Source organism: Anguilla anguilla, chromosome 10 (genome assembly GCF_013347855.1).
Source record: "Anguilla anguilla isolate fAngAng1 chromosome 10, fAngAng1.pri, whole genome shotgun sequence".
NCBI lineage: Eukaryota > Metazoa > Chordata > Actinopteri > Anguilliformes > Anguillidae > Anguilla > Anguilla anguilla.
In genome coordinates, this window is record NC_049210.1 from 8376793 (window position 1) to 8401501 (window position 24709).

Sequence of the window (24709 nt, forward strand, 5' to 3'; positions counted from 1 at the left end):
TGACTCTTCCCCCTTCTCCTATTTGAGTCATCCACTTTCAGAGCTTCATCCACTGTTTGATTTATGTAATGCAAGTACACATAAGGTCACTGCACCCCAGAACACTACCCCAGCCCTAGAAATTCACAACTCCATATTTGCATATTCAGAGCACTTTGAAATCAATCGCACTGCCTGTTTTTCTCCACTCTTTCATTCTTTTCCCTACTGCGCAAAGAGAAGCAGGGCTGGCCATCTCTCTGTTTTTAAAAGCTCTGCAGCTGTCCAAACTGTCTGCCATCTGGGCAGGGCAGAGGAGGGAAAGAGGTAAGTGACATGGCAAACAAATAAATAAATAAATAAATAAATAAAACAAATACCAGCTTTCTTCCACACAAACATTTACGAAGCCCTTATGACTTGGTGAATTTTGTTTCACAGAGTCATAACCAAAACTCTTCTGGAAAATACTGTGGGCTGACGCTGCAATTTGAGAACAAACGGCAGACACAGCTTTCTTTTCTTTTTATATTTTAGTTTAGATTTTTGGGTTTCTTTTTCATTTGTTTTCCCTTGGAGTAATGTGTGAGTAATTGAAAAGGGCTCATTATGAATCATTTTAACATTTGGCCTCCCCCCACTTCTCCCTCTCTTTCTCTCCCACTCTGTCTCTCTCTTTCTCTCTCTCACACACCCTGTCCTGTCCTATTCTCCCTCTCTCTCCTCCAAAGTCTCCACCTCTGGAACTCTGCATCTTGTGAGCCTTCCCACCTACCCTATGACAGACTACAGAGAAAATTCTAGAGTACTACGTCTTTGAGGAACGGGGGAGGCTGTTCTCCTGGTCTGCAGAGAGAGAGAGAGTACATCTCCACTTCACCAAATTTCTTTCTCTTTTTCTCTTTACATTTTACCCTCCAACAGGAATACAACTGATCTCCTCACCTGTGATTTTCCAAAGGACTCTGCAAAAACTGGACGCATGCACCCGATTCCCCGGAGAACCCTCTGGTTTTCAGCCTGAACGCTCAGTTGGATTTTACATCTAAAGCGCAATCTCTGATTGAGTTTCATTCTTTCCTTAATCTCTGGGAGCACTCGTACCGGCACCACCATTTCAGGGGTTTTCCTGCAAAAAAAAGAGAAAAAAAAAACTCAGCCGTTTGTGACCACTGAGCACATTTTGAGAGTGAGTGGAAACTCTGCCTGCCTCTGTGCCGGGAGCCCAAAGCGACTAGAGGACTCTGAGGAGGGATAAAGCTGGTAGAAGATGAGGTGGGGCGTGGCACTGCTGTGTGCCACCTTCCTGGCTCTGTGCTGGGTGCTGGCGCACTCTGAGGACGGGGACTCGCGGGCTCTGCTGACCAGCAGCAGGGCCCTGGGGGGCCGGGGAAGGCGGGACAGGGGGCCCCTGCAGCGACGGAAAGACGAGCAGCGGGACGAGCCGAGAGATGAGGAGGAGCTCGTGGACAGTCCCGCCGCAGACCCGAAAAAGGGAAAGAAGTCCAAATCAAAGAACAAGAAATCTCCAGAGGAAGCATCTGCAGGTAAAAAAAAATAAACCAAAATAAAATAAACAAAAGAAACACACGCAGGCATTACATCGTACCAGACATAACAAAGTGTGAAGTGAAATGAATGGAGTGTTGGCTTCGACGAAGGCCAACAGCATCTCCGATTGCACACACCTTCCCTCTGACAATGCCAGAAAACATAACAAGCAACAGACGCACACCTGACTTTACTCAAAGCCAACATACATGAGACTTAGTCAGCGATGACAAAATAGTGAGTATTCAACTTTTCTTGGCTTGGTGCTGGAGAGGCAGCACATCTTGTAAACACATTTTTACAGTATGCATCAGCTAGACGATTCGTTGCTGCCACATATCAAACATGAACATCTCTAAACCGTGTGATTCTCTATGTGTTGTCTCATTTCAAAAACTGAAATAGCAGAGCTGCTTGTGGTTGAACTACCTAAGCTAAACAGATTTTTCACATTTGGGAGATAGGGATATGGTTTTTTTTATCCCTAAATGCCCCCAAACGTTTACACATCTCTAAGCTCTTTATTTAAGATGCCTTTTGGAATTACAGTCTGAACTTTCCATCTTAAATCTGCCCTGGTGTTGTTTTACACAGGAAATTTTGATGAAGGAGGACATTTTTGTGTGCCCTAGTGGAAAAGCGAATGTGACCTGAAAAGAGGTCTGAATTCTGTGAGGATTTAACAGAAACAGTACAGCTGCCTCTAGACTTAATGATGACACAGGCAAAATATTATAAGTCACTTGATTGTCAAATATTCCTATGCAGATATACTGCAAATGCATTCTTATGCATTCCACATTTATATTGTCCTCCTTAGGTATAAATCATGTATGATGTGAATCAAAGCTTTTTTGGAAATCACTTCTCGAGTCTTAAATTATGATTTAGTTGCAATAATTACCACAACTGTGCATGAATGCAGACAGAATTGACCACTTAATAATGTAAAAATGCATGTGCTTCACAGCATTACATTTTTTATCCTCTATCTGCTAATTAAACAGGAAACAGGAATTATGTTAAAAACAATAATGACAAGGGCTGTTCCTGGGCTGAATGATAATTAATTTGAGCTTGAAGGATTTTGAAGAAGGAAAGCAGACATTAAGTCCCCATGGATACAAAAGTCCCAGACATTTCCTTTAAAAAACATACTTAATCATAACATCTGCTGGAAAAAAGGGCTGAAGTGACTGAATCCAATAAACCCTGAAATCATTCCACCCCAATCATCCATCTCCATTTATTTTCCTAAAGTATACAGAATAACAGGAAATTGCCACACTTGAGTTGCAGCTTATCATCTTATACAGCACAAGCTGCTGTTTTTTCTTCAGCATAGCATCGTATAATATGCAGTGTTTGATGTTATGAATGATTGTCAAACAAGGTGCAATCAAAGGGAAAATAAGGTCAAGCAACAGGGCCAGACAAAGGTTGACAGAAAGATCTGTTGTATCTAAAGCTGAAGATACAAGCTAAAACTGAAGCAAAGAGAAGGTTTGATTATGGCACAATAAGTACCATAATCCTCAGTATATTGCATATTACTTCTGACAATAATCCATTGATACATTGGCTTTTAGTTGACATAGCCATGAGTGTAAGGGCTAAACCAATCAGCTGAAAGAGAGTGGTTGGTAGGTTGAGTGTCTCCTCCAAGGGAGAAGATAAGATACGCCCCCCCCCCCCTCCCCCCGGCATGAAGATGTGAGATTATGTGGTCTTATGCAATCCGAAAAGAAGAACAGGCAGTTTGTTATGTGCAGCTGTGTCAGAGGTTTATCCCATCCACGGCCCCTTTGCCTTAGCTACATTCTGGCAGGTGAGACCTTATTACACCTGTCAGGATATGCTACAGGACGCCTGATGCCCCCTCCCCCCAGCTCTCTCTCTCTGTCAGGCTCAGACCCAAACATGTACCAGTGGCCCCTGCCACCTGCTGGGACAGACAGGAACCCACTCTTTGGACAGGCTGGAGCTAGTCTGAAACATGAGCTGAGCACACATATAACACATACCCACAAAAGAAGCCTCTGAAACTTACAGCCATACTGGTGTTTAAGATGAAGCCAAGCTTTTTAATGGGCTTCGTTCTCTTTTTTTTTTTTTGTTTGATTCAGGAACTTGTTTTGATCTAGGATTGTACACCTTGGACCCTTTCATTTCACTGTTAAGCAAATCTCTAAATTAAAGACAGGCACGGCAAACCGATGCCAAGGAACAAAGACTGGAGTGAATAGTTAAGTGGTCTCAGTCTTTATTTGGCTTTGTGAAGAAGTTGACATTACACAGTGAGCTGGAGCAGTCCCAACAATTGAATTATTTGCAAGCTGCGTGCACTGTCCCCCAGATAGAGAATGGGACAGATCATATTTCCTGGGGCAAATTGCCTGTATCAGTTAATATCAATGGACAAGAAGACATTGCGTGAGATGAGATTTAAGCGTAGTTGACCTTCAGGGCTTCAGACATTCATCATCATGCTGAACAAACTGGCTCCTTGACAAGTCCAGAGTTTCGTGAAATATGAGAAGCAAAAAAGCCAAAACGAGACGTAAGTTCGTAGGGCAATACAAAACGTGGAAATTAGTCCTTCTTTCAAAGCATCACTCTCCATTTATTTCTTCTTAAGAAGAAACACATTGCACGCTTGACATCATATACCCTGAGCCCCCAGAGTAAAAGCATATTGACCTACACCTGCCTGTTCTTGTCCATGGCTCTCTGCCAGGGAGGCACAAGCGGGGCCTTTCCGCACTGAGCCAATGAGGTTTCTGTCAGATGCCTTTCAGCATGGATCATTTAACAGAGATTCAAAATGAGTACAGGCAGAGGCAATGTGTTGAGTCAGCGCGGGGCTACATAGCTAATAGCTCGAGGGCCACGGCCAGTCCATCATAAATACAGGCAGTATTAAATCTTCCATTTCCAATTTCAGAGGCACATTCTTACACTGCTGATTTACTGCCCAAGCCTACATTTCACTGTGTTAGCTTCTGCTATGGAATGCTTCACAAACACGCATGCTTCATGTGCAGAAGCGAGAACTTCTAATATCCTCCAAAGACACCAGCAACTTTTGAACTTAAACTAGTTTTGTTGTTTGTAACTGCATTCTTTTTTGGTTTAATTCCTTCCTCCAGCAAGGGCCAGAAAGGCTGCTGAGAAGGAGGCCAAATCAAAGGTACCAAGAGCCCCCAAACCCACGAAAAAGCCAAAGGCACCAAAGAAACCCAAAACCACGAAAAAGCCGAAAACCACCAAGAAACCCAAAGATAAGTCCACCAAGAAACCCAAGGACAAGGCAAACAAGAGACTCAAGGAGGCAGAGGAGGAAGTGCAGACAGACAGGCCACTGACAACGCCGCCCAGCATGGAGGAGGAGGAGCGCATTACGACCGAGCTGGCCTGGGACAGAAGTATGTACCAAACAACATTTCACTGACCTAAGAGCAACCACAGAAGAGTGTTTCTACCTCAGTAGCTTCCTCTTCCCATCATTTACATCTAATATTGTCAAATGGTAAGCTATAAGGTGTAATAGGTACATAATTAGGTGTTCATAACTAAGACTCAACCATCTCTTCAGTGTTCCAAACAGATCCCACAGACGGCCCCATGGTGGAACGGGAATTAACCGAAAAAGAGGACTATTCATACCCAGAACCTCCAGACCCAGACCAGCTGTACCCAGAACCTTCATACCCAGACCAGCCATACCCCGAACTCACAAACACAGACCAACCATACCCAGGAACCCCAAACCCAGACCAAACATATCCAGAGCCTCCATACCCAGATGAACCCTACCCAGACCAACCATACCCAGAACCAGATGGTGAGAGTGGGCAGCTGTAAATGTGATTGCTAGAGTTTAGTGGCTGACCTGCAGTTCCCTTAGATACCTTTGGAAGAACATAAATGCAAATGAGTGTTTGTCATTTTTATGTTGTCCTGATAAGGCTGAGGTTTATAAATCTCTCCCAGTTGGTCACATGTTAGAACCAGAGGTCACCAAGAAACCTTGATTGGACAGGTGCTGTAGCCTTGTCTGAAACCATGTAAAACACTATACTCAGCAGTATATCTGTTTTGCAGGAATTTAATTGCCTTTTGTCTTGTACAGACTATGACTGGAAAACAGAAGAGCCAATGACGCCAGATACAACGGCTGAGACCACAGTGTTTAAAGAGGATGATGGGGATGACTACTGGGATCCCAAATGCAAGTTTAAATTCAAGCCCTTTTTTACTTAAAATTGTGTACAACAGAAAAATAGAGAAGTTGAGGTGAAGTAATCCATGACCCCTTTATAATGAAGGGTAATGGTGGGAAATGCTATTGGGGACTTATTCCATGAACGAAATTTGAGGGATCGCAATAACATTAAGGTGCCTCATCAGCAGCCTGCCATGTTGCCAAAGTTCACACTGCTGAATTTACACAAGGCCTGCTTATAGTCGAGAATATTTATGTAGCAGTGTATCTAGCACAGCACGCAGCTCTGCTCTCAGTCTTCTCGGTCGAACGGTACACACGCAACCCCATATACCATCTGTGATTTATTTATAATATCACTCTCATCCAACCTTCGGGGCCTCAGGGATTGTTAGTGAATTTTTGCTACAGGGAAGTATTTTACGGAGTCTTAAAATCCCTCCACTGACCTCATTGTCTGGTTCCCCTCTGGCAGATGAGGGGCCTGATCCCTTCCCATTCCCTGATGGCAAGGCGGTCATACCTACGGAAGAAGACTGGAGCTATCACATCACAGGTAATTCATAATGCCATAGTTCTTAATGGCTGAGTTAGAACGGTATTCCAGGGTCTATTCATTTGGCAAAGCACCGCAGAACATTTTGAAATGAGGGCTGATGGGAAATGGAATCAAGTGCGTGTGAAACATGCAGTTTCAAAACTTTGGACTTAACCTTCTTTTAAGACCTCTGGGATGTTTTGTGGTATTCTGTGTTTTGAATACTCCATATGGCATTGAAACTCCATAATAAGACAAACAATTTTGCTAGCAGCAACTAGGTACATGCTCTGTAAGAATTTGATTAAAGAACAGCTTGTTTAAAAGATATGTGAATGCTTCATTTAAGAAAAGGATTAAGGATTTCCGAGGCCGTTTTTTCTTAGCTGTCGGACCTTGAAACAGTGGGCAATGTTGTCACTTGAAATTACACTTTTTCCACTTCACATTGTAAAATTTAAGATTTAAGCAAACAAATATACAGCTGACAAGATTGTCTTTGTTTGGCCAAACAAATAAGCCTTTCAGATGGAGGATCTTCAGTTGTGGTTTTTAGATCAAAACATGCAACTTTTAACATGGGGATCATGTGAAACTATAACCCATCAGGGAAATAGTGTTTTGAGATGGTTTCAGAGGACAACACAAGATAGCCCTCTTCTTTAATTTTCCATGCAAGAGAATGACATGGGCATTTATTTAATGCTGGCCTGTGATTTGGTTGTAGCGGAGCCCAGTCCTGCACCATATGAAGCACCGTGGTATGACGACTATGACGACTATAACAGTACGTTTCTGGCACCTTATTTCTCAGACTCTGCTTTCATCTCTGGTTTTATTGTGTGTCTGAGCCTAAGTGGTCTACGCATGTGACCTAAAGCTAACTTAGTAAAAAAAAATTTAAAAAAGAAAGGCCATACCCTTGTAAACATTGTAAAAGCATGGGAAAAACTGATAAATATTTCTTGAACTCAGCTGGGAACTGAATGACACTGTCTGTGAGCTCTGTGAAAGATCTGTATCAGTAATGCTGTGCAACAACAAGACCTTGGCAGTAGATGTTACAAGCAACAGGCTACAAAGAAAGTGCCATTCTGGAGCACTGCAAGTTAACTGCTGTGGCTTCTGCCCCTCCAGAATGTCTAACTGAATGCAGTGAGGTTTAATGAAAAGTGAGAGAACCAATTTTATACACATGGATAACCTCTGTAACATAAAACCTATATTTGTTCATCTTTCTCGAGAACTCACCACCATCTGTTGGTTAAGCCGTCTTTATCACTGCCCTCAAACTTTGCTTTCTGTTTCACAGCTGCGAGGAAGAAAGAAGAGGAGGAGACAGATGACTTTTGGAAAGAGTTTGAGGAAAAAGGTATGTCAGTACATGTGAAATGCACTTTTGGGCTTTGGCTGAAAGACTAAACTGTAAATTATTTATGTAGTGCTTTAAAGGAGTTAGCATCAGGACCACCTTAATTGACGAAACAATGTTTATCTCACTTATGAAGGCAATGTTTTCATGATTGACACGTCGCCATCAGACAATCAATACAGCAAATCTTTTAGAGTATGGATGCCATCTTTGATTCTTTTTGAGAGGCTCTGAGAAAGATCAAACCGAACTAATCACATGAATGTGATTATTCACAGTTTGCCCAGCATGTATGAAAAATGTACATGAAAAATGTAATGCAATGTCCATACTGGTGCAAAGAAGAGCAGTTTAAACAAGAGGTTATCAGCCCCTGGTCCTGGAGGGCCGCAGGGTCTGCTGGTTTTCGTTGTCACTCAGCACATAATTTAACGATTAATGCAGCCGATTACACAACTCACTTCACTTGCTTTCCTGGGCCAGAATCAACCTGATTTTCAGGTTGAAAACAAAAGTCTGCAGACCCTGCGACCCATCAGGATCAGGCTTGAGAACCCTCAGTTTAAACTATTGCGTAGAAAGTAGGGAAATGTAGGCGTGTGGAAAACTCCGGGAAAAAAAAATGGAAAATATGAATATATTGGAGGGGAATGAGAAAGAAGGTGAATAAAAACGACAGCTGCTGCCACGTGTCTCAGCCTAGCCACAAGCAGAAAGGAGCACGAATAGCTGGTAAAGAAGATATATGGTGTCTTTAGCAGGAAAACGTTAATGCGAGCAAAACCTGGAGAAACATTCTGTGTTCACAGCCACCCTACGGAAGAGGGCTGGAGCCAGAGGCATGGCCAAGGCCCATATTTATAATGCATCCGAGAGCTGGGTCTAGGACCAGTTTTGCCTTTTTAGTTCATAATGGACAGGGTTAAGGTAAGGACAGGGGATACCTGATCCTAGATCAGCACTAATCCCCTGCGATACTTTATAGGAATAGTCCCAGGTCTGTTTGTTAAATCAGACCTGCACTTCTGGTCACACTGTATTGACCTTGCCTTATGAAACCACACCAGGATGAGAAAGGCACTGAACAAATAAATATGCTGACAGTATTTTTAAAAGTTCAATTACAGATACATGTTTTTTTTTAATGAACTACGGTGCGAAGCAAAATCTGGTTCTTACCACGTGGCTTCACTTTAGTGCTCACGCAAATGGTTTCTCCTCATATCCTGCCTGGGAGTGTTTTTTCTTTTGTAGGGATTATATCTTGCCAAGGTCTGGTTTACATTTGCTGCGAAATAATCTGAATCTGATCACCGTATTACTGGATTCAGGCAGTATAAGCACAACTGGGACTTTGCTGCGTTGCCATGTGATCCAACCAGATACCGTTCCAAACCTGGGGTCTCTCTCTGGTGTTCCTTTTTCCAGATCTCTGTAGATAGCCTTTGTGTGTTCTATTTCACATACACCCCCTCTGGCATTTATACGTTGATGCAGCTTGAATAAAATGCAGACAACACGAAACACAGCAACAACAGAAAAAAAAGTGAAATATGTGTTATATAACATCTCTGATCTCTCTGCCAAAATCTTCTGCTAATGCAATGGAATTTTCCAGCGCATAAGAAATGAATCACACTTTTAAATGATGGCACGGCATTGTCCACATGAAGACATTTTCCAACAGGAATACCACGGACATATTAACCAGGAGTCCCTGCTATTGGTGGTTTGCCAGAGATACTCCTCTTTTATCTCCTTTCTATTGCATGTCTGTGATGTTCAGGTGTTCCACTGCACATTGTTACTCTTTTGTAGATACTGATCATTTACTGATGTTAATTAATACTTTGTATATTCCATGACAGAAATACAGATAAAGAAGGAAGATGAGAGGAGAGAGAGGCCACCTCCTGTCCTTGCTGCACCAAAAAGTAAGGCAACTGCCAACCTTTGCCAACAGCAGAGAATTCAAGCTCAAATTCAAAAACAGGAGATGTGTTAGAGATGCATCAGCTGCATCCAAATCCATTATTTGACATTACCTGCTAAGAGGGATAATCTACTTTCAGGGATTTTTGATATTAATTCATATTTGAAATTAAGTTGCTTTAGAGCTACTTAAAGTGGATTTTCTACCTTTAGACCACAAACCCCTGAAATTCTCATACCTCCCATTGTAAAGCTGTTAGGTTGACAGAAATTCTGTAATAATCAAAAATGTCAAAAAACTGCCTGGGCCACTGAAAAACACACACTAGGACAGAAATAACATAGTAAAACAAAAAATGTGACATCCCTTTAATGTACTTACCATGTGCCTTAATTTTTGGAAATCTGAAAGCTGGTGATTGTAGGGAACTTCCTTTAGCACTGTGTGCAAGATACCGCATCTGAACAAAACACCTGAACTAACAGCTTCTGGAGAACATCCTTTAACTGTTTAACAGAACTGGAAGAAAATGGCCGAGTAGCCAACACCATTATCAAAAGTAGGTGTAAAACTGGATTTTTCCAAGATGTGTGAAACTGATTTTTAGCAAGGCAGCCTTGTTTACCTCAATTAATAGCACACAGATTTTAACTGTATTTTGAAAATTCAAATTATTATATCTAAGAATGTGCTGTATCACTCCAACAAACTGAATAGCCTCAATTTTACTGCAGGGACCCATAACAGTGCCTTGTTGGCAGACAGATTCTGGCCATCTTCTTCCAAGATTTAGAAACTCAAGGGCAGCTCTCAGTCTTCCAAGTAATACGAGACAGTAATTTCTTTCCAAGCTCAATTCAATCTGATGAGAAAACAACAAAGAAACAGGATCTCCTCTTATCATTTCTGATGGTAAACAAATGTGCCTGCCCTCATGCCTTTGAAAAACAGATATTCCGGGGCTCTTTGCTTTCTTCAGGCATTTTGGATTGGACTTGTTAAACGTCTGAGATAACCGATCCAAATAACTCTGAAGTCGGTCTAGTTTGGCACTGGTTGAAGCTGAACCCCACCACAGGAACAGAAAACATTCTGTGAATAATGTCACGTCCAATTTCAACAGTAGATCTGGGTTCCCAGAAGAGCTGCTGTTGGTTTTGGTCCATACCCCACCTGACTTGTAACAGCCTGAGACTGATGAAGAATGAAAGTTTAAATACAACTTTAAATCCTGTGTCATCCATATGGCACCTTGATTTCACGGTCAATGCAACACACTTAGGTCTCTGAAAGGCTGGTTTGGCTCAGGTTTAAATGTCATATTTGTGGAGAATTTACTATGAATGAGGAAAGAAAGATTCCTGAAGATAAGCTGCTTTCATTTCCGTTCTAGTTTCCAGCCCAGTTCACCAGAACCACACACATTCTTGAAAAAACTTATTCATTTGAAACTTACCATCTAAAGTGGACCTTGCAAACATTCTCTCCCTCTCAGAATGCCCCCCTCTTGGACTGGAGTCCCACCGTGTCAATGGAGACCAGCTCATTGCTTCTTCCATGTTACATTATGGGTTTGGCCCCCAAAGAGGACGTCTCAATATGCAGGTGCCCCACCGTCCCATGAACATCAGGCCATCTAATGGGCCTTCTGGCAATCCACATTTTAAACATGCCATTTGCAGACCCCAGGGAAAGGAAAATCTATGTAAATAAATAATATTGGAGGTCTTTTACACACATAAACAAATTTCAAATTACTGTGTACTTCTCCATAGTGCAGCATATGATTGTGCTTGTGCTTCATACATACATTAAAATATGAATATGTTTTGATAATTTTACATTAGTTTTACTTTCCAATGCACTTCAAATTATATTTATGCACAATGTTCATATTAATACTTTCGAACTCCATGCTGAATGAATTTCATACCAACCAAGACACTTATTTAATTTGAACTTCAAATATCTCACAGTTTCTCAGTCATGGCTTCTCAGTCTGCCTGAAGGATATTTGACAGTTGGAAATGGATGTTTTATATTACGGTAACTGCTGTCAGGATTGCTTTTGACATGGTTTTTAAAAGCAATTGGTTGCAACAGGGAACAGATGATGAGGATGACTCCTACGGTGGAGCCTGGTGCGCTAACTCAGAGGAAGGAAACCACTGGTTCGAGGTTGACGCTCGGCGGGAGACAGAGTTCACCGGCGTCGTCACCCAGGGCAGGGATTCCAAAATACAGTAAGAGGCCTTAATCTCCCTCCAAAACAGCTGAGGAAACAGCCATGCCTCTTAAAGCAAACAGCACATCGCATTACAGGCTTGGCGCCAGAAACATTTGCACCAGTTTGGGAGCCAGTCAAAACTAGATTCAGTAAAAGAACCAACTACAGTCTGTTATAATCGATATGTCAAACAGCTCATTTAGTTTTAGCATTTTTATTTTGACTGAGTATTGGAACATTCTATTGATCCTATTATATAACCCTGTCAGGGTTCCCCTGAAGCCAGACATTCTACAGTCCCAGTGAGCAAAAGCCGGAATCTAGACGTCTAGAGTGGTGGAGATCCAGGTTAAGAGACGTTTTGACATAAACGGATTAGGTTAACCCCAGTATGGCTCAGGTTTTACGTGGATATAGTCTGGCTATGTCCCAGTCAACTAGAAAACATACACTTTTCAACCAAATGTTGCCAGGTTTTCACCTGAATGCCTAGATGGTGTTTCACCAACTTTCCACCACAAAACTTTTCACTGGGGTGCATGTGTGATAAGTGCCTCTGCCATGCACTGTAAGCAATTTTGCTAACCTATAGAATAGTATGTTGCAATAATGTGATTTTATTACTGGCGTTGAGAATTGAGTTCTCAGTTGGCTTACCGGGTTAAATAATAAATAAATAAATAAATAAATAATAAGGCCATTGTGTTATGTCTCGCCCTTTTTTTTCCAGCAACGATTATGTCAGCACGTTCTATGTGGCCTTCAGCAATGACAGTCGGGAATGGACTGTGCTCCATGACGGATTCGCTGACTGGGTGAGAAGCCTCATTCATGTGCAGTGCTACAGCTGTCTGTATTAAGTTCGAAACCACGTGACCCCAAATGATAGTCCCTCTTTATGGCAAAGCCAATTTGCACCCCTGACAGTGACCACAGTGAAACGGAATACTCCTAATTACAGAATGGCAGCGCTGTAATTATACTAGAATTGCTCAGATGGGAAAGAAGTGAAGTTGTATATCTTACATAATTGCTAAAACCTGCATGGCTTCATATTACTGGGATGATTTACAGAAGTTGGATTTTCTTGCCCGGAGTCACAGCAGCAGCCATTATCCGTCTTGGTATTTGAATGCGTCTGAACCAAGCTTTCGGGCTATGACCCAGGGGCACCATACGGGGGGGGGGGGGGTTGGGGGGTTGGGGGAGTTAGGATGATACTACAAGCTCTGACTGACAGCGGCCCTAAAAAATATTAGAACATAGGATTTTTTGGGGCAGTGGGGCCCAATGTAAGATCTTTTCATGGGGCTCAGAATCCCTGGTGGCACTCCACTACCTCCCTTTGAGCCAAATGTATCACTCAGCTTCCAAACTTGCAGGTGCTCGCTCATTAAGTTTAAACTCTTTAAATCGGACGCTTCCATCCATGGAAGCTGACAGAAATCTGTGGGAAAGTCCCTCTATTGTACTGATCATTAATGAAGCCTCACCATTCATTTCATATATCATACATGCATGTACACTCAGCACTTAGAAAAGATGTTAGCAGTGTATTCAGCGTAGTGCTGGCTGTGTGAAATGAGCTCAAATCGACCCAGAAGCGTACAGCGGTGAGAGGGACCCAAGAGAGACGATGCTCACAGCTGTGCACTCCTCTGTCCTCACACGCAGCTGTTCTTCGGGAACGCGGACAAGAGCACGCCGGTCGTGTCCTACTTTATGGAGCCCGTGGTGGCGCGCTACATCCGGATCCTGCCCCAGAGCTGGAACGGCAGCCTCTGCATGCGGCTGGAGGTGATGGGCTGCCCCCTGCCTGGTGAGTAGCGCCGCTGTTTCTCCCCGTGCTACAAGCGCAGCCTTGAGTCCCATTTCAGTACCGCACACACAGTGACCCCTCTGCCCTACTTGGTGTCATCTACCCTGCTTCTGTCAGTCCCTTTCCCCTCAGTGATGCGTGTTCTTTCTCTCAGATGCCAACAGCCAGCAGAGTCAGAATGAAGTCACTCCAGTAGACTACCTGGACTTCAAGCATCACAACTTGGATGATATGATACAGGTGAGGTGGATGTGACTTGTCTGCTGACCTGGGGGGCTATTTCATGAAGGAGGATTACAGAGTTAGCTGTGGATAACTGTGTTGAGCAAAACCTCAGTCCATGTTCCAGATTTGGGAGGGTTACGGGTTTTATTCAGTGCGGTTATCCAGTTAACTTAGTAATCCTGTTTAGTGAAACTGGACCCTGGTGTGCAACCTCTCCCTTCCTCAATACAGACTGATGACTTATTCCTCAGTCTTGCTTTTGTACTTCAAACACCTGATAATGTAATTAAAGGCTTCACAGTCCTTTAGTCTACGCTTAACTCTTTAAATTCATTCATCTGAGAGAAAAATCTGATTCAGTGAACAATTAAGCAGACAGAATGCAGTGTGGACCAGTCAAATTTCTTTTTCAGTTGATGAAAGCGATCAATGATGAGTGCCCGAACATTACCAGAATCTATGAGCTTGGCACCAGCTACAAAGGACTGAAGATATATGCCATGGAGATCTCTGACAACGCCGGGGAACATGAGACAGGTGGGAGCCGAAGACAAGTGTGTTCCCATTGTACTTCAGCAAAATTCTGACAGTTTCCGTGAGGATGTTGTCCTTGTCGTGCGGCAGGTGAGCCAGAGTTTCGTTACACGGCCGGCCTTCATGGCAACGAGGCCCTGGGGCGGGAGCTGCTGATTCTCCTGATGCAGTACCTGTGCAAGGAGTACAAGGACGGCAACCCGCGAGTGCGCCGGCTAGTGGACGGCGTGCGCATCCACCTGGTGCCCTCGCTAAACCCAGACGCTTACGAGCTGGCGTACAAAGCGGTCAGAGCACACTTTCTACCGATAAACGCTCCGAATCACCTACTCTGTTTTGCGTCATCCTGGTCTGTAAAACGCTCTTTTGTTTTCCTCTGCTCCTAGGGCTCGGAGCTGGGCAACTGGGATTTGGGCCACTGGACGCAGGAAGGCTATGACATCTTTCAGAACTTCCCTAACCTCAACACTGCCCTGTGGGAGGCGGAGGACAAGGGTTTGGTCCCCAAGGTCATGCCGAACCACCACGTCCCCATTCCGGAAAATTTCCTGGCAGAGAACGGCTCGGTACGTGTGGTGCAATGGAGGGAGGATGTGGAAGAGGGGGCTCACACAAGTCCCATACAGAACCTGCCCCAAAACCACATCCAGACTTCACTGCTCAACTCATTACTGCACTATACTTTACTGCTGGAAATCAGTTAACCAAACCATTCTATTTATACAATCTGTTATGTACGTTATCGGCTAAATGATGTACTTGAATAGGTTTTAAAAGAACATGCTGAGATGTACCATTTGATATCTACGTCTAAAAAAAGGTCCTAAGTAAATAAAATTACAAGAGCTGCTGCCTATTTAGTAACAGATAAACCTGTGATATATCTGGACTTGTGTGTCATTTAGGTTGCTGTGGAGACCAAAGCCATCATTTCATGGATGGAGCAGATCCCCTTTGTGCTGGGGGCCAACCTTCAGGGAGGGGAGAAGGTGGTGACGTACCCCTACGACATGGACCGGACCGCCAAGCTGAAAGAAGAGGGTGAGGTCAGGAGCCGGAAGAAGCGGCAATATCAGGAGGGCAACGATGAAGCGATGTGGAGGAGCATGTACCACCACCACGAGGCCGAGCAGGATCCGAGAGGCTACCATCACCACCTGGCAGAGCTGGATCCGAGAGGGTACCGTCACTATCAGGCAGCGCAGGAACAGAGAGGGTACCATCACCATCAGGAAGGGGAGGACTCAAGAGGGTACCATCACCATCAGGAAGAGCAGGATCAGAGAGGGTACCAATACCATCAGGAAGAGCAGGATCAGAGAGGGTACCAATACCATCAGGAAGAGCAGGATCCTAGAGGGTACCAATACCATCAGGAAGAGCAGGATCCTAGAGGGTACCAATACCATCAGGAAGAGCAGGATCAGAGAGGGTACCATCACCATCAGGAAGAGCAGGATCAGAGAGGGTACCATCACCATCAGGAAGAGCAGGATCAGAGAGGGTACCATCACCATCAGGAAGAGCAGGATCAGAGAGGGTACCATCACTATCAGGTAGAGGAGGATCCAAGAGGGTACCATCACAATGAGGAAGGGGAGGACTCGAGAGGGTACCATCACAATGAGGAAGGGGAGGACTCGAGAGGGCACCATTCCCATGAGGCACGGGATGACCCGAAAGTGTCACCCGATGACTCCATGTTCAGATGGCTGGCCATTGCCTACGCCTCCACCCATCACACCATGAGTGACACCATCCGTGGCGCGTGTCACACCGATGACACAGCCAGAAGACACGGCATCGCCAACCGTGCCCAATGGAAGCCTGTCGTGGGCAGTGAGTACAGAATCTACAGATAGCACACGTCTGCAGAACATAAGATTTATTCATTATCATTCTCAGGTCAAGACAACAAAGATATCTCTACCTTTTTAGTGGTTTGGATTTATCCTTCCCACACCCACCATAAATAAATGAGGGCATATGCACAGTATATGTCTCAGTGGCTAAGGCATAGTGGTTTAGAACAGGCCACTGACCAGAAGATTACGCACCTTATTCTTATGTTAGGCATTCTGTTTGTACTTGAGCAGTTCATACTTCATACAAAACTTCATACTTCATACAAAATAGCAGCCTCTTACAGCTTTTGAGCTGCAATTAATCATCTCCTGCTGAAGTTTTCCACAGCACCCATTGGCCTCTTCCCCTGCTTTGCATAGGCATGAATGACTTCAGCTACCTGCACACCAACTGCTTTGAGCTGTCCATCTTCCTGGGTTGTGACAAGTTCCCCCACGAGAGTGAACTGCCCCGTGAGTGGGAGAACAACCGCGAGGCCCTGCTCGTCTTCATGGAACAGGTGACCGCTGAATGAATGCAGTCATTCAGTGTCAGCCATGCGCATTTCTTCTGGAGTAATCACAGTTTCTTACAAATACCCTTCAAATTTTACTTCAAATCAGTTTTTACTAAGAAAGCACTACCTCCAGAGGGCATGGTATTTAAGGTACTGACACAGCTCGACTGTGGGAATATTTACTCTTAGGTACTGACAGCTTAGCTGTAGGAATACTTACTCTAAGGTACTGACATAACAGCTGAAGTAATGATATTTACTATAAGGTACTGACACAGCTCGCTGTGGGAATTATATTTACCTTAAGTACTGACACAGTTTGGCCTTGACAGGTGCATCGTGGGATTAGGGGTGTGGTGAAAGACCAAGAAGGAAACCCCATCGCCAATGCCACCATATCTGTGGAGGGTGTGAATCACGATGTCACGACAGGTGAGTTTTGATGGGTTTTAACTTGTTGACTACACTGGACATACAAGAATTTGACTACTAATCAGCTTAAAGTGCAATGATACTGTCCAAACTAGTGTCCGCAAGATCCATCTGCTGAAGTAAGAAATTAGAAGGGGAATCTGCTTCTACCATGTTGAGCTGAATAAATGATACTAGCAGGAGGAAAGAACCTAATGAACCGGTGACTCCAAGGAAGACCGCACCAGTAACTGTGGCCCGTGACAGAACGCATGCTACTAAATACAGCAGAGACCAATGATGCTAATTTAGGCAAAAAAAAAATACTGCAGATAACAATTGCTTTGCTACAACGTCAACATGAGTTCAAGGCACTGATAGAAATATTTGGCACAATTAATTTGTTCGAATAGCATATCCACAAATTTAGGTCTATAGAAGCCCGTGTTTACTGTAGCTTTGACTTGCTATAGTGTGGTGACTCCAGCTTGCCTCTCCTCCAGCGGCCGCAGGGGACTACTGGCGTCTGCTGAACCCAGGGGAGTACCGCGTGACGGTGCGGGCTGAGGGCTACACCCCCGTCACCCAGCTGTGCGTGGTGGGTTACGACCTGGGGGCCACGCCCTGTAGCTTCACCATCGCCAAGTCCAACTGGGACCGAATTCAGCAGATCCTCGCCATGTACGGCAACAAGCCAATCCGGCTGATCAGCAACACCAGAGGGTGGGGGAACAGGTACCCGAACTCGCACGTCACCGGGACGACGAGCGTTGGGGGCGGGAACGGGGAGCTCACCTCCCGCCAAAGGCGCCTACGCCGCCTGAGGTTGCTGCGCTTGCGTCGACTGCGCCAGCAGAGGCTGAGGGCTGGCATGACCACGACCGAGCCGCCAACGACCACCACCACCACCACCACCCTCCCGCCAACCACGACTCCGCCCCCCACCACCACTCCACCCCCCACCACCACACCCCAACTGCCTGAAACCACTGCCACTCCCCAACTGCCCGAGACCACCGCCACACCCGAACTGCCCGAGACCACCCCCTCCTGGTACGACTCCTGGTTCTACGAGAACCCCACCACCGCCGCCGACGGACCGAGCTACACCTTCAACGAGACCACGCAAGATTACGAGTACAAAGTAGAAGAATATTACTAGCGCCACGCATTCACACTTCCGCAAATATGAAAGGGGAGGGTTTTATTAGTGCCAGCCGTGTGCAAAGGGAGGGGAGAACTTCCCAGAAAGCAAAGGCTTCCAGTCAAGAGATTTTCTAAAAGAGCACAGCAACCTTCCCGCATTTCTATGCAAATACAAGTATCAAAATGTCAGTTTCTTTAAGAGCGCCTCGGGGTGTAGAGGCCGTTACACCTTATTTAGCACGCGTGTGGGGATGGGTTTCATGGCTCTCGCTCCTCTGAAGAAAGTCGCATTACAGGTGATACACAGGGGCCTTCAATCTGAGTGTGCTTAACAGACACCACCATAGAAACTGTGTGGAGAAAATAAGATAATGAAAACTAGCAATCCATCCTGGCCTCTTTGTAGTAAACACACTTTCCTGCAAAAACTAACAAATGGCTTTTTGAAGTGAAAGCGCTTCATTCAGTTATCATTAATCATTTTCCCCTGCCTCCTGAATCCCAGAGAGGCGAGCAGTTCACCTTTCACAACTTTCATTTAAAAAAATGCAAGAGTTGAATTTATTTACAATGTTTTGCCACAGTTAACAAAGACAATGTCTTTGGAGAGAAGAGTCAGTTTAGACAAAACAGTTGGTTATGACTGGAGGGATTGTCTAAAATGCTAATTAAACAGTTGACACAGGAATTGTACATATCATTTAATAAACATTGGTTTGCTTAATTGTCTTGTGTTGGAGCATAAATTATACTGGACTCAAGTGCTGAGACACACTGGTACGATCCAATTAAAACCTAGTACAAAGGGTATTAGCAAGAACCAGCGATTTATATTCAAGTGACTGACATCGACATCCAGTCTAACACCAAACACAGCATTGACTTTGAAGTGCACAGCGGTCACCATGAACTGGTATAAACACAGCTGCTGATGTTTAATGTGTAACAACATGCATCTGTCCTGTTCAAAAATGAGACAGAGCTGAGGGTTCCTCCGGCTCTCCTGCTTCAGACGGGCGGTGCAGTGGGAAGCAGCCGTGGGGGGTGGGGAGTGTGTGGAAAGGCAGCTTGCTACCAGCCTGACACATCAGTGGCTTATGTTCATCTCGTTGTCCTCGTCATCCTCGGCGGTGAAGGAGGAGAACCGAATGGGCTCGCACTCCAGGGTGCGCAGGTTGACCAGGCAGGCGGTCTGGGTCCGGCTGAAGTCCGGTACCGCCACCAGGAGAACCTCCTGTCCATCAGGCCCTGGGGACAGAACGGCACGACATCACCAATATGGCCTAAAACAATCCATACGCTGGCCTTTAAAATAACAATTTTACAAACATTTACAGTAAAAAAGACACTTTGAGGCACACAATGGCGTAAGGAAAACAGGTCATCGGGCACCACAATCGCATGGATGGTGACACGGTCACTTGCCAGCGATTATTAATACTGCTTCCTTCTTAAGCAAAGGAAATACCGAGCAAGGCACAAGTAATACACACAGTATAGCAAAGAGGATAGGGAAGTTTTTCTTTCGAGTTGACTGACTAGCTCAGAAGCGTGCCCAGCACAGCATAATCAGTCCACACTCATGTAACAAATCTCTCTTACCGGTGATGCGCTTGGACTGGAAGGTGGGCGCGTTTCCACTGAAGTAGACGTGGGGACAGTCCTCTAGGATGAACGGATCTTTCTGATAGAAGGGATAGCAGCCTGCAGTGCGATTGGGCGAGACAAAACTGCGATCAGCCAACAGACCAATCGGGTTACCCGGTCACCTGCAGGAGCGCGCCGCCAGCGGGGCCCCGGGTTCGAGCGGCTCCTTACCCAACGTGTCGGGCGCGGTGGGCGCCATGTGGCGGAGCCGCAGTGTGCCCTCCAGGATCTCCAGGTGGTCATCCATGCTGCTGTACTTGACGATGTCGCCAACGTTCTGACCAGCGGTGCCCAGGAACCTGAACGCAGCAGGGGAGGAGAAAGCAGCCCATTAGACCTCAGACACCCAACACTGGAAGTGACGTTAGCCAATCCCAGTCAAGCTATAAAACTGAATCATAAGCGAAAATACAAATCAAAAATCTCAACAGGTGCCAGGCAGAAAAAGAACAATGACAGATTAAGACCACACACTGTCTACAGCTCCCAAAATACAAGTGTTTGTTAACACCACAGAAACTGAAGTGTGCAGCTTGAAACGTACTGTAACGTTGATGGTGTTGATAAACACTTATCTCAGGAGCAGCATATACACTGTGTTGACTTATCCAAGCTAAAAAACCTGACCACAGAATTGGGGAGGGAAAAGCAGCCAAGCACAGAAGCACATGGGGGTTCACCCTTCCCAGCTGCCTCAGACACCCTGTTCACCTGACACCATCAACATCGGCCTGGTAGGGGTTGCTGGCCAGCTTGAGGGTGGGGTAGACAGTGGAGAGCGGGAACATGCAGCGGTGCAGGGGCTGCTGGGGTAGTGTGTAGTTTGTGGGGTCGTACTGACCGGGCATTACATCCACCGGCACTGAGGCCTACAGGACAGAGGGGAGAGACAAGACAGATGAGTCCACTTTTAACCTTTTAAGGGTTTTTGGAATGATTTCATTGCTTTCAGTTACCAGTAGTGATTGTTACATCAGCATTAGAATCTTCAGTTAAAACATTCTAATCACATACTTAAAGGGTTAGTCACCACAGTCAAGAAATCAATATTGTCTTGCATTATATAGCACAATATATTTCAGGCCAACTGTTCATCACCTTAATGGCGACATTCAGACAGTAATATCTTCAGTACTAGCCCCAGCCTCTGAGAGGACCTAAGCAGGATTTGATATGGGGGACCCAAAAACCCAACATTATACAATATATTTTAGAATAGTTTGGGAGCCCCCTGGTGGTCATGTCGCTTATTTGGTCGGGCTGCCTTTGAAAATCTGCATGCACACAGTCTAAATACCTTGACACCTCATGGAGTACAGTAACCAACGTACACATAAACATACAGCAGCTGGTTTTGTTAACTTGTTGAATCAGAGACACAGTAAAGGTAGAAACGGCTGCCAAAGCATCCAGCCAGAGCCCTGAGAGCGGAGAGGATCCAGACTCACCACCAGCTGCACCAGCAGCTCGTCCAGCATGCGGATGGCCTCCACGCTGCCGGCCTGCGTCTTCTTCGTCAGGTACTTGGCCTGGAAAGACCCACGCATTCACCGAGGAGAAATCAGGTGCAAGGGTTAAAAAAAATGTTATGTGGGTACTCACAGTATAAGCCATGAACAATACAACTTCATAGGTGACCATAATACCGATCATAAATTCCAACAAAAATCCAGCCTTTATTGTAAGATTTTGGCAGACTGCTATTTTGACAGCCTGGTATTCAAAAATCATAAAAACCCAATGAAATATTAGTTCATGCAATGAGCCAGTCCATATAGGATTGAGTGTTAAAATGCAATAAAGAAGCAGAAACTTATTTGAGCTGCAAAAGATTGTCTCTCTCACATCCATATTAACATCCTCATAACCCAGGCTCTCCCATGTCCCCATAACCCATGGCCTGCCATGTCCTCATAACCCAGGGCCACAGTCGGTCACCTTATTGAAGGAGTCTTTGTCCTGAGTGCTATGGCTCAGCAGGTTCCCGGCCAGCAGGACGCGGGAGATTTGGGAGGCCCCGCTCTGCTCGCCCAGGTCCCCCAGCTGCCCCGTCACCAGGTCCACCAGCAGCTGCAGGCCCAGCAGGCTGTCCGCCCCGCTGCCCCCCAGGCCCAGGCCCGAGGCCAGGAGCACGAACCTGCCGCCCACGGGGAGGGGGGGGGAAGAGAAAATGAAGGTTGTGTTAAGCAGAATGGGTCACCGCTCACCGAACTTTAGCGGGATGCATCGCGGGGCTCACCGGTCAGAGCTCAGGGGCTGTCGGGGGGCCTGGGGGGGCAGCTCCGCCACGCAGAACCCGTCCACCGTGAACTTTCCGTCATTCTTCTCTGCGCCAAACACAGCGATCACGCTACCTGAGGGCGGGGAAAGAGGGCGGAGCTTTAATACAGGTTACCATCCCTAACGACCCTACAGTGACTCTGGAGGGGGTCAATGATTGGCTCATCTCTCGCTCAAGTAGTGGACTTCTACTGCTGTTCAAGACCCAGTGCAATCAAAATCATCATTGCTTAAGATATATTCGACAATAAGAACCAAAGAAAACAAACACTATGATAACTCATTCTAAATAAAATTGAATTTTACATTTTAACCAATCAGAAGTGTGACCGTTTAGTGGGCTGCCAAGAAGTGAATATCCATACAAAACGGACACACCATCTCATCCCAGCTGCTTTTGCAGCTCATGTCTTTGACTAAGAGACCTACCTGTAACAAACTTGGGTGTGTCGATGTTTCCCTCCAGTTTGATTCTCTGCAGCTCATCTTCCAGGATGAGCTCATCCGACGCGCTGATGAACTTGGAACGTGGCGGCTGAGGCAGGAGATTGTGCTGAAGGCGTAAGCAGAGAGAGGAGAAACGTGAAATTTAAAGAGGTCACACCAAATCACTGCGGTTCAGACAGCGTCGTACAACAAGGAAGGGTTGTTCATTTAAATTTAACTGCACACCTCCTCACTGATCTCTTTCAGGATGGAAGGCTGGAGCTCCATGTGCTTGAAGATGGTACCCACAATGCAACACTGCTCTCCCATCTGAAGGTCGCAGAGCCTCCGCACTGGCACCTTTTCACCTGTAACAAAACAGCACGTTCATGCACGCCTCTGTGGTGCAGCAAAAACTGGGTCTGAGGGAATGGTGTGCAAAGGGTAGTTACTGTGCATTTGGGAGCCTGAAACAGACGGCAGGACATAGGGTTGCCAGATTTTGAATTTGTCAAAACCTGGACAACATGCACAGCTAGAAGGTAATCGCAAACAAGGTCGGCAGCTGTTGGACCAGGGGCTGTTTTGCCTGATCTGGGAGTCATTCACACACCAATTCATTAGAAGCTACATGGAAATTTCTCCCACCAATTACTCTGACCAGAAATTACATTGTCTGGTCCGGACCACAAACCCAGACCTGAACGAATAATTTGAAAACCTGACATTCCGGTCAAAAACTGGACACCTGGCATCCCTACTTCGAAATGAGATGCGAGAAGAATAGCTAATGACACAGGGAGACTGTACCCACCCCATGTCTGCTTGGCTCTGGCGGTGAGGATGTCCCTCATCTGCATCAGCCGTACTGCATATATGTGCGCGTACTGCCGGTTGAAACTGCGGTCGCCCAGCTTGAAGCGCTCAGAGTAGCCGGAGTAAGTGGGCTGCACTCGGTCAAACACTGGGCAGTCAGCGCTAGGTTGACCCATCAATGTCCCCTCCTTCTGAGTAGTGAAGTCGGAGAACATGGTGGTGTTCTGCAATGAAACAGACAAATACTGAAGACCAACTACGGAGGTAGATAGAAGTATATAACATTACGTATAAACACGTTCAGTATAAACACGCCACTCCCTAGCAAAATATGTCAAGCAGATCATATGTCATTCATGACCGTATTTCCGAACAATTCGAGATTTCATTAAGCCAGTACGCTAAGTAATGTAGATTTTTTTAGTAAGAACGGTAGGTCTTAATAGACAGCTACCTAGCGCAGTCAAGACTTTTCCGCTAACATGCTTGCAATGCTTTCTAGTAAGCAACATTCAACAGGACTACATTTGTTTTTTTACATTTAATGTAGACGCGCGCGTGCGAAAGCTAAGCTAACGTTAGCTAGCTAAAATTTATTTCAGATTACAATCCAAAAATGTTCCCCTCGAACAACACGTTATACCACATCATTTTTTTAAACCAAGGAAACGAATTTAGCAAGCCATTGTTACTCACGAGAAGCCTTACCAGTCGTTCTGTAATAGGAATGTACACCAGATTAAGTGGTTTGATTTGTATTTTATTAATAATCTTTTACGACAACACACACGCTGTCAACACAGAGATACTTTGATAATAAAAACCCTCTGGTAGACATGAAGTTCTCCCGCCGTAACCACCAAACAACTGAACTCAGCACCCCTCACCTTTCACTTTTTTCGGAAACACGTCACGGAAGGATGAAGACGCCATATTGGTAAGGTTGAGGGAAGTAGCGCGGAACTTCTCTTTGGATCACAGCTGTTATCGCACTTTATTTATCGTTTTTATTTACAAACACATGACATTAAAAAAATTAAACATTTATTTTTCATTAATTTATAAAAAATTACCAATGCACTACAGAATAACCTGTTTTATCGGATATTACATTACATAGTGAATGATCTTTTAGCTGTATTGGGATGTATGGACACATGCTTCATCGCCATTGTTTATGGCCATTACTTTCAACTGCATTAACACCTGGCACCATGT

At 45.1% G+C, this 24709-nt stretch overlaps 2 protein-coding genes across 5 annotated transcripts; one reads left to right on the forward strand and one right to left on the reverse strand.

The window, feature by feature from the left end:
• The first annotated feature begins 181 nt into the window (after positions 1-181).
• Positions 182-19046, forward strand: LOC118206268 (adipocyte enhancer-binding protein 1-like). 2 transcript variants are annotated; one of them, XM_035378711.1, is made up of 21 exons: positions 182-306; positions 904-1526; positions 4680-4955; positions 5126-5374; positions 5663-5761; positions 6231-6311; positions 7021-7080; positions 7606-7665; positions 9534-9599; positions 11094-11203; positions 11702-11841; positions 12556-12640; positions 13500-13644; positions 13799-13884; positions 14283-14406; positions 14494-14690; positions 14790-14969; positions 15309-16242; positions 16629-16768; positions 17098-17197; positions 17680-19046. In XM_035378711.1, exons 2-21 carry the CDS (start codon positions 1250-1252, stop codon positions 18336-18338), a joined length of 4068 nt encoding a protein of 1355 aa, XP_035234602.1. In that variant the 5' UTR covers positions 182-306; positions 904-1249; the 3' UTR covers positions 18339-19046. The 2 variants fall into 2 exon arrangements, with proteins under 2 accessions (XP_035234602.1, XP_035234601.1); XM_035378710.1 differs by having other exon boundaries at positions 210-306; positions 711-1526.
• On the reverse strand, positions 18865-24366 carry pold2 (polymerase (DNA directed), delta 2, regulatory subunit). Of its 3 annotated transcripts, none has more exons than XM_035378712.1 (11): positions 24200-24366; positions 23490-23715; positions 22922-23043; positions 22679-22802; positions 22209-22323; positions 21908-22106; positions 21418-21498; positions 20681-20838; positions 20141-20268; positions 19925-20026; positions 19410-19570 (listed from the first exon to the last, which is right to left on the reverse strand). In XM_035378712.1, exons 2-11 carry the CDS (start codon positions 23704-23706, stop codon positions 19410-19412), a joined length of 1407 nt encoding a protein of 468 aa, XP_035234603.1. In that variant the 5' UTR covers positions 23707-23715; positions 24200-24366. The 3 variants fall into 3 exon arrangements, with proteins under 3 accessions (XP_035234605.1, XP_035234603.1, XP_035234604.1); XM_035378713.1 differs by having other exon boundaries at positions 24188-24366; XM_035378714.1 differs by lacking the exon at positions 24200-24366 and having other exon boundaries at positions 18865-19570; positions 23490-23706.
• Positions 24367-24709: the final 343 nt, after the last annotated feature.

Excerpts from the sequence above, each read along its gene's own strand:
- LOC118206268 (XM_035378711.1), top strand. The coding sequence starts at position 1,250 with ATGAGGTGGGGCGTGGCACTGCTGTGTGCCACCTTCCTGGCTCTGTGC. Across the intron at positions 4,956-5,125 it reads CGAGCTGGCCTGGGACAGAA|TGTTCCAAACAGATCCCACA; the intron begins GTATGTACCAAA and ends CCATCTCTTCAG. Across the intron at positions 14,407-14,493 it reads CGCCGGGGAACATGAGACAG|GTGAGCCAGAGTTTCGTTAC; the intron begins GTGGGAGCCGAA and ends GTCGTGCGGCAG.
- pold2 (XM_035378714.1), bottom strand. The coding sequence starts at position 23,706 with ATGTTCTCCGACTTCACTACTCAGAAGGAGGGGACATTGATGGGTCAA. Across the intron at positions 22,107-22,208 it reads CAGCCCCTGAGCTCTGACCG|GTTCGTGCTCCTGGCCTCGG; the intron begins GTGAGCCCCGCG and ends CGTGGGCGGCAG. Across the intron at positions 21,499-21,907 it reads ACAAAGACTCCTTCAATAAG|GCCAAGTACCTGACGAAGAA; the intron begins GTGACCGACTGT and ends GGGTCTTTCCAG.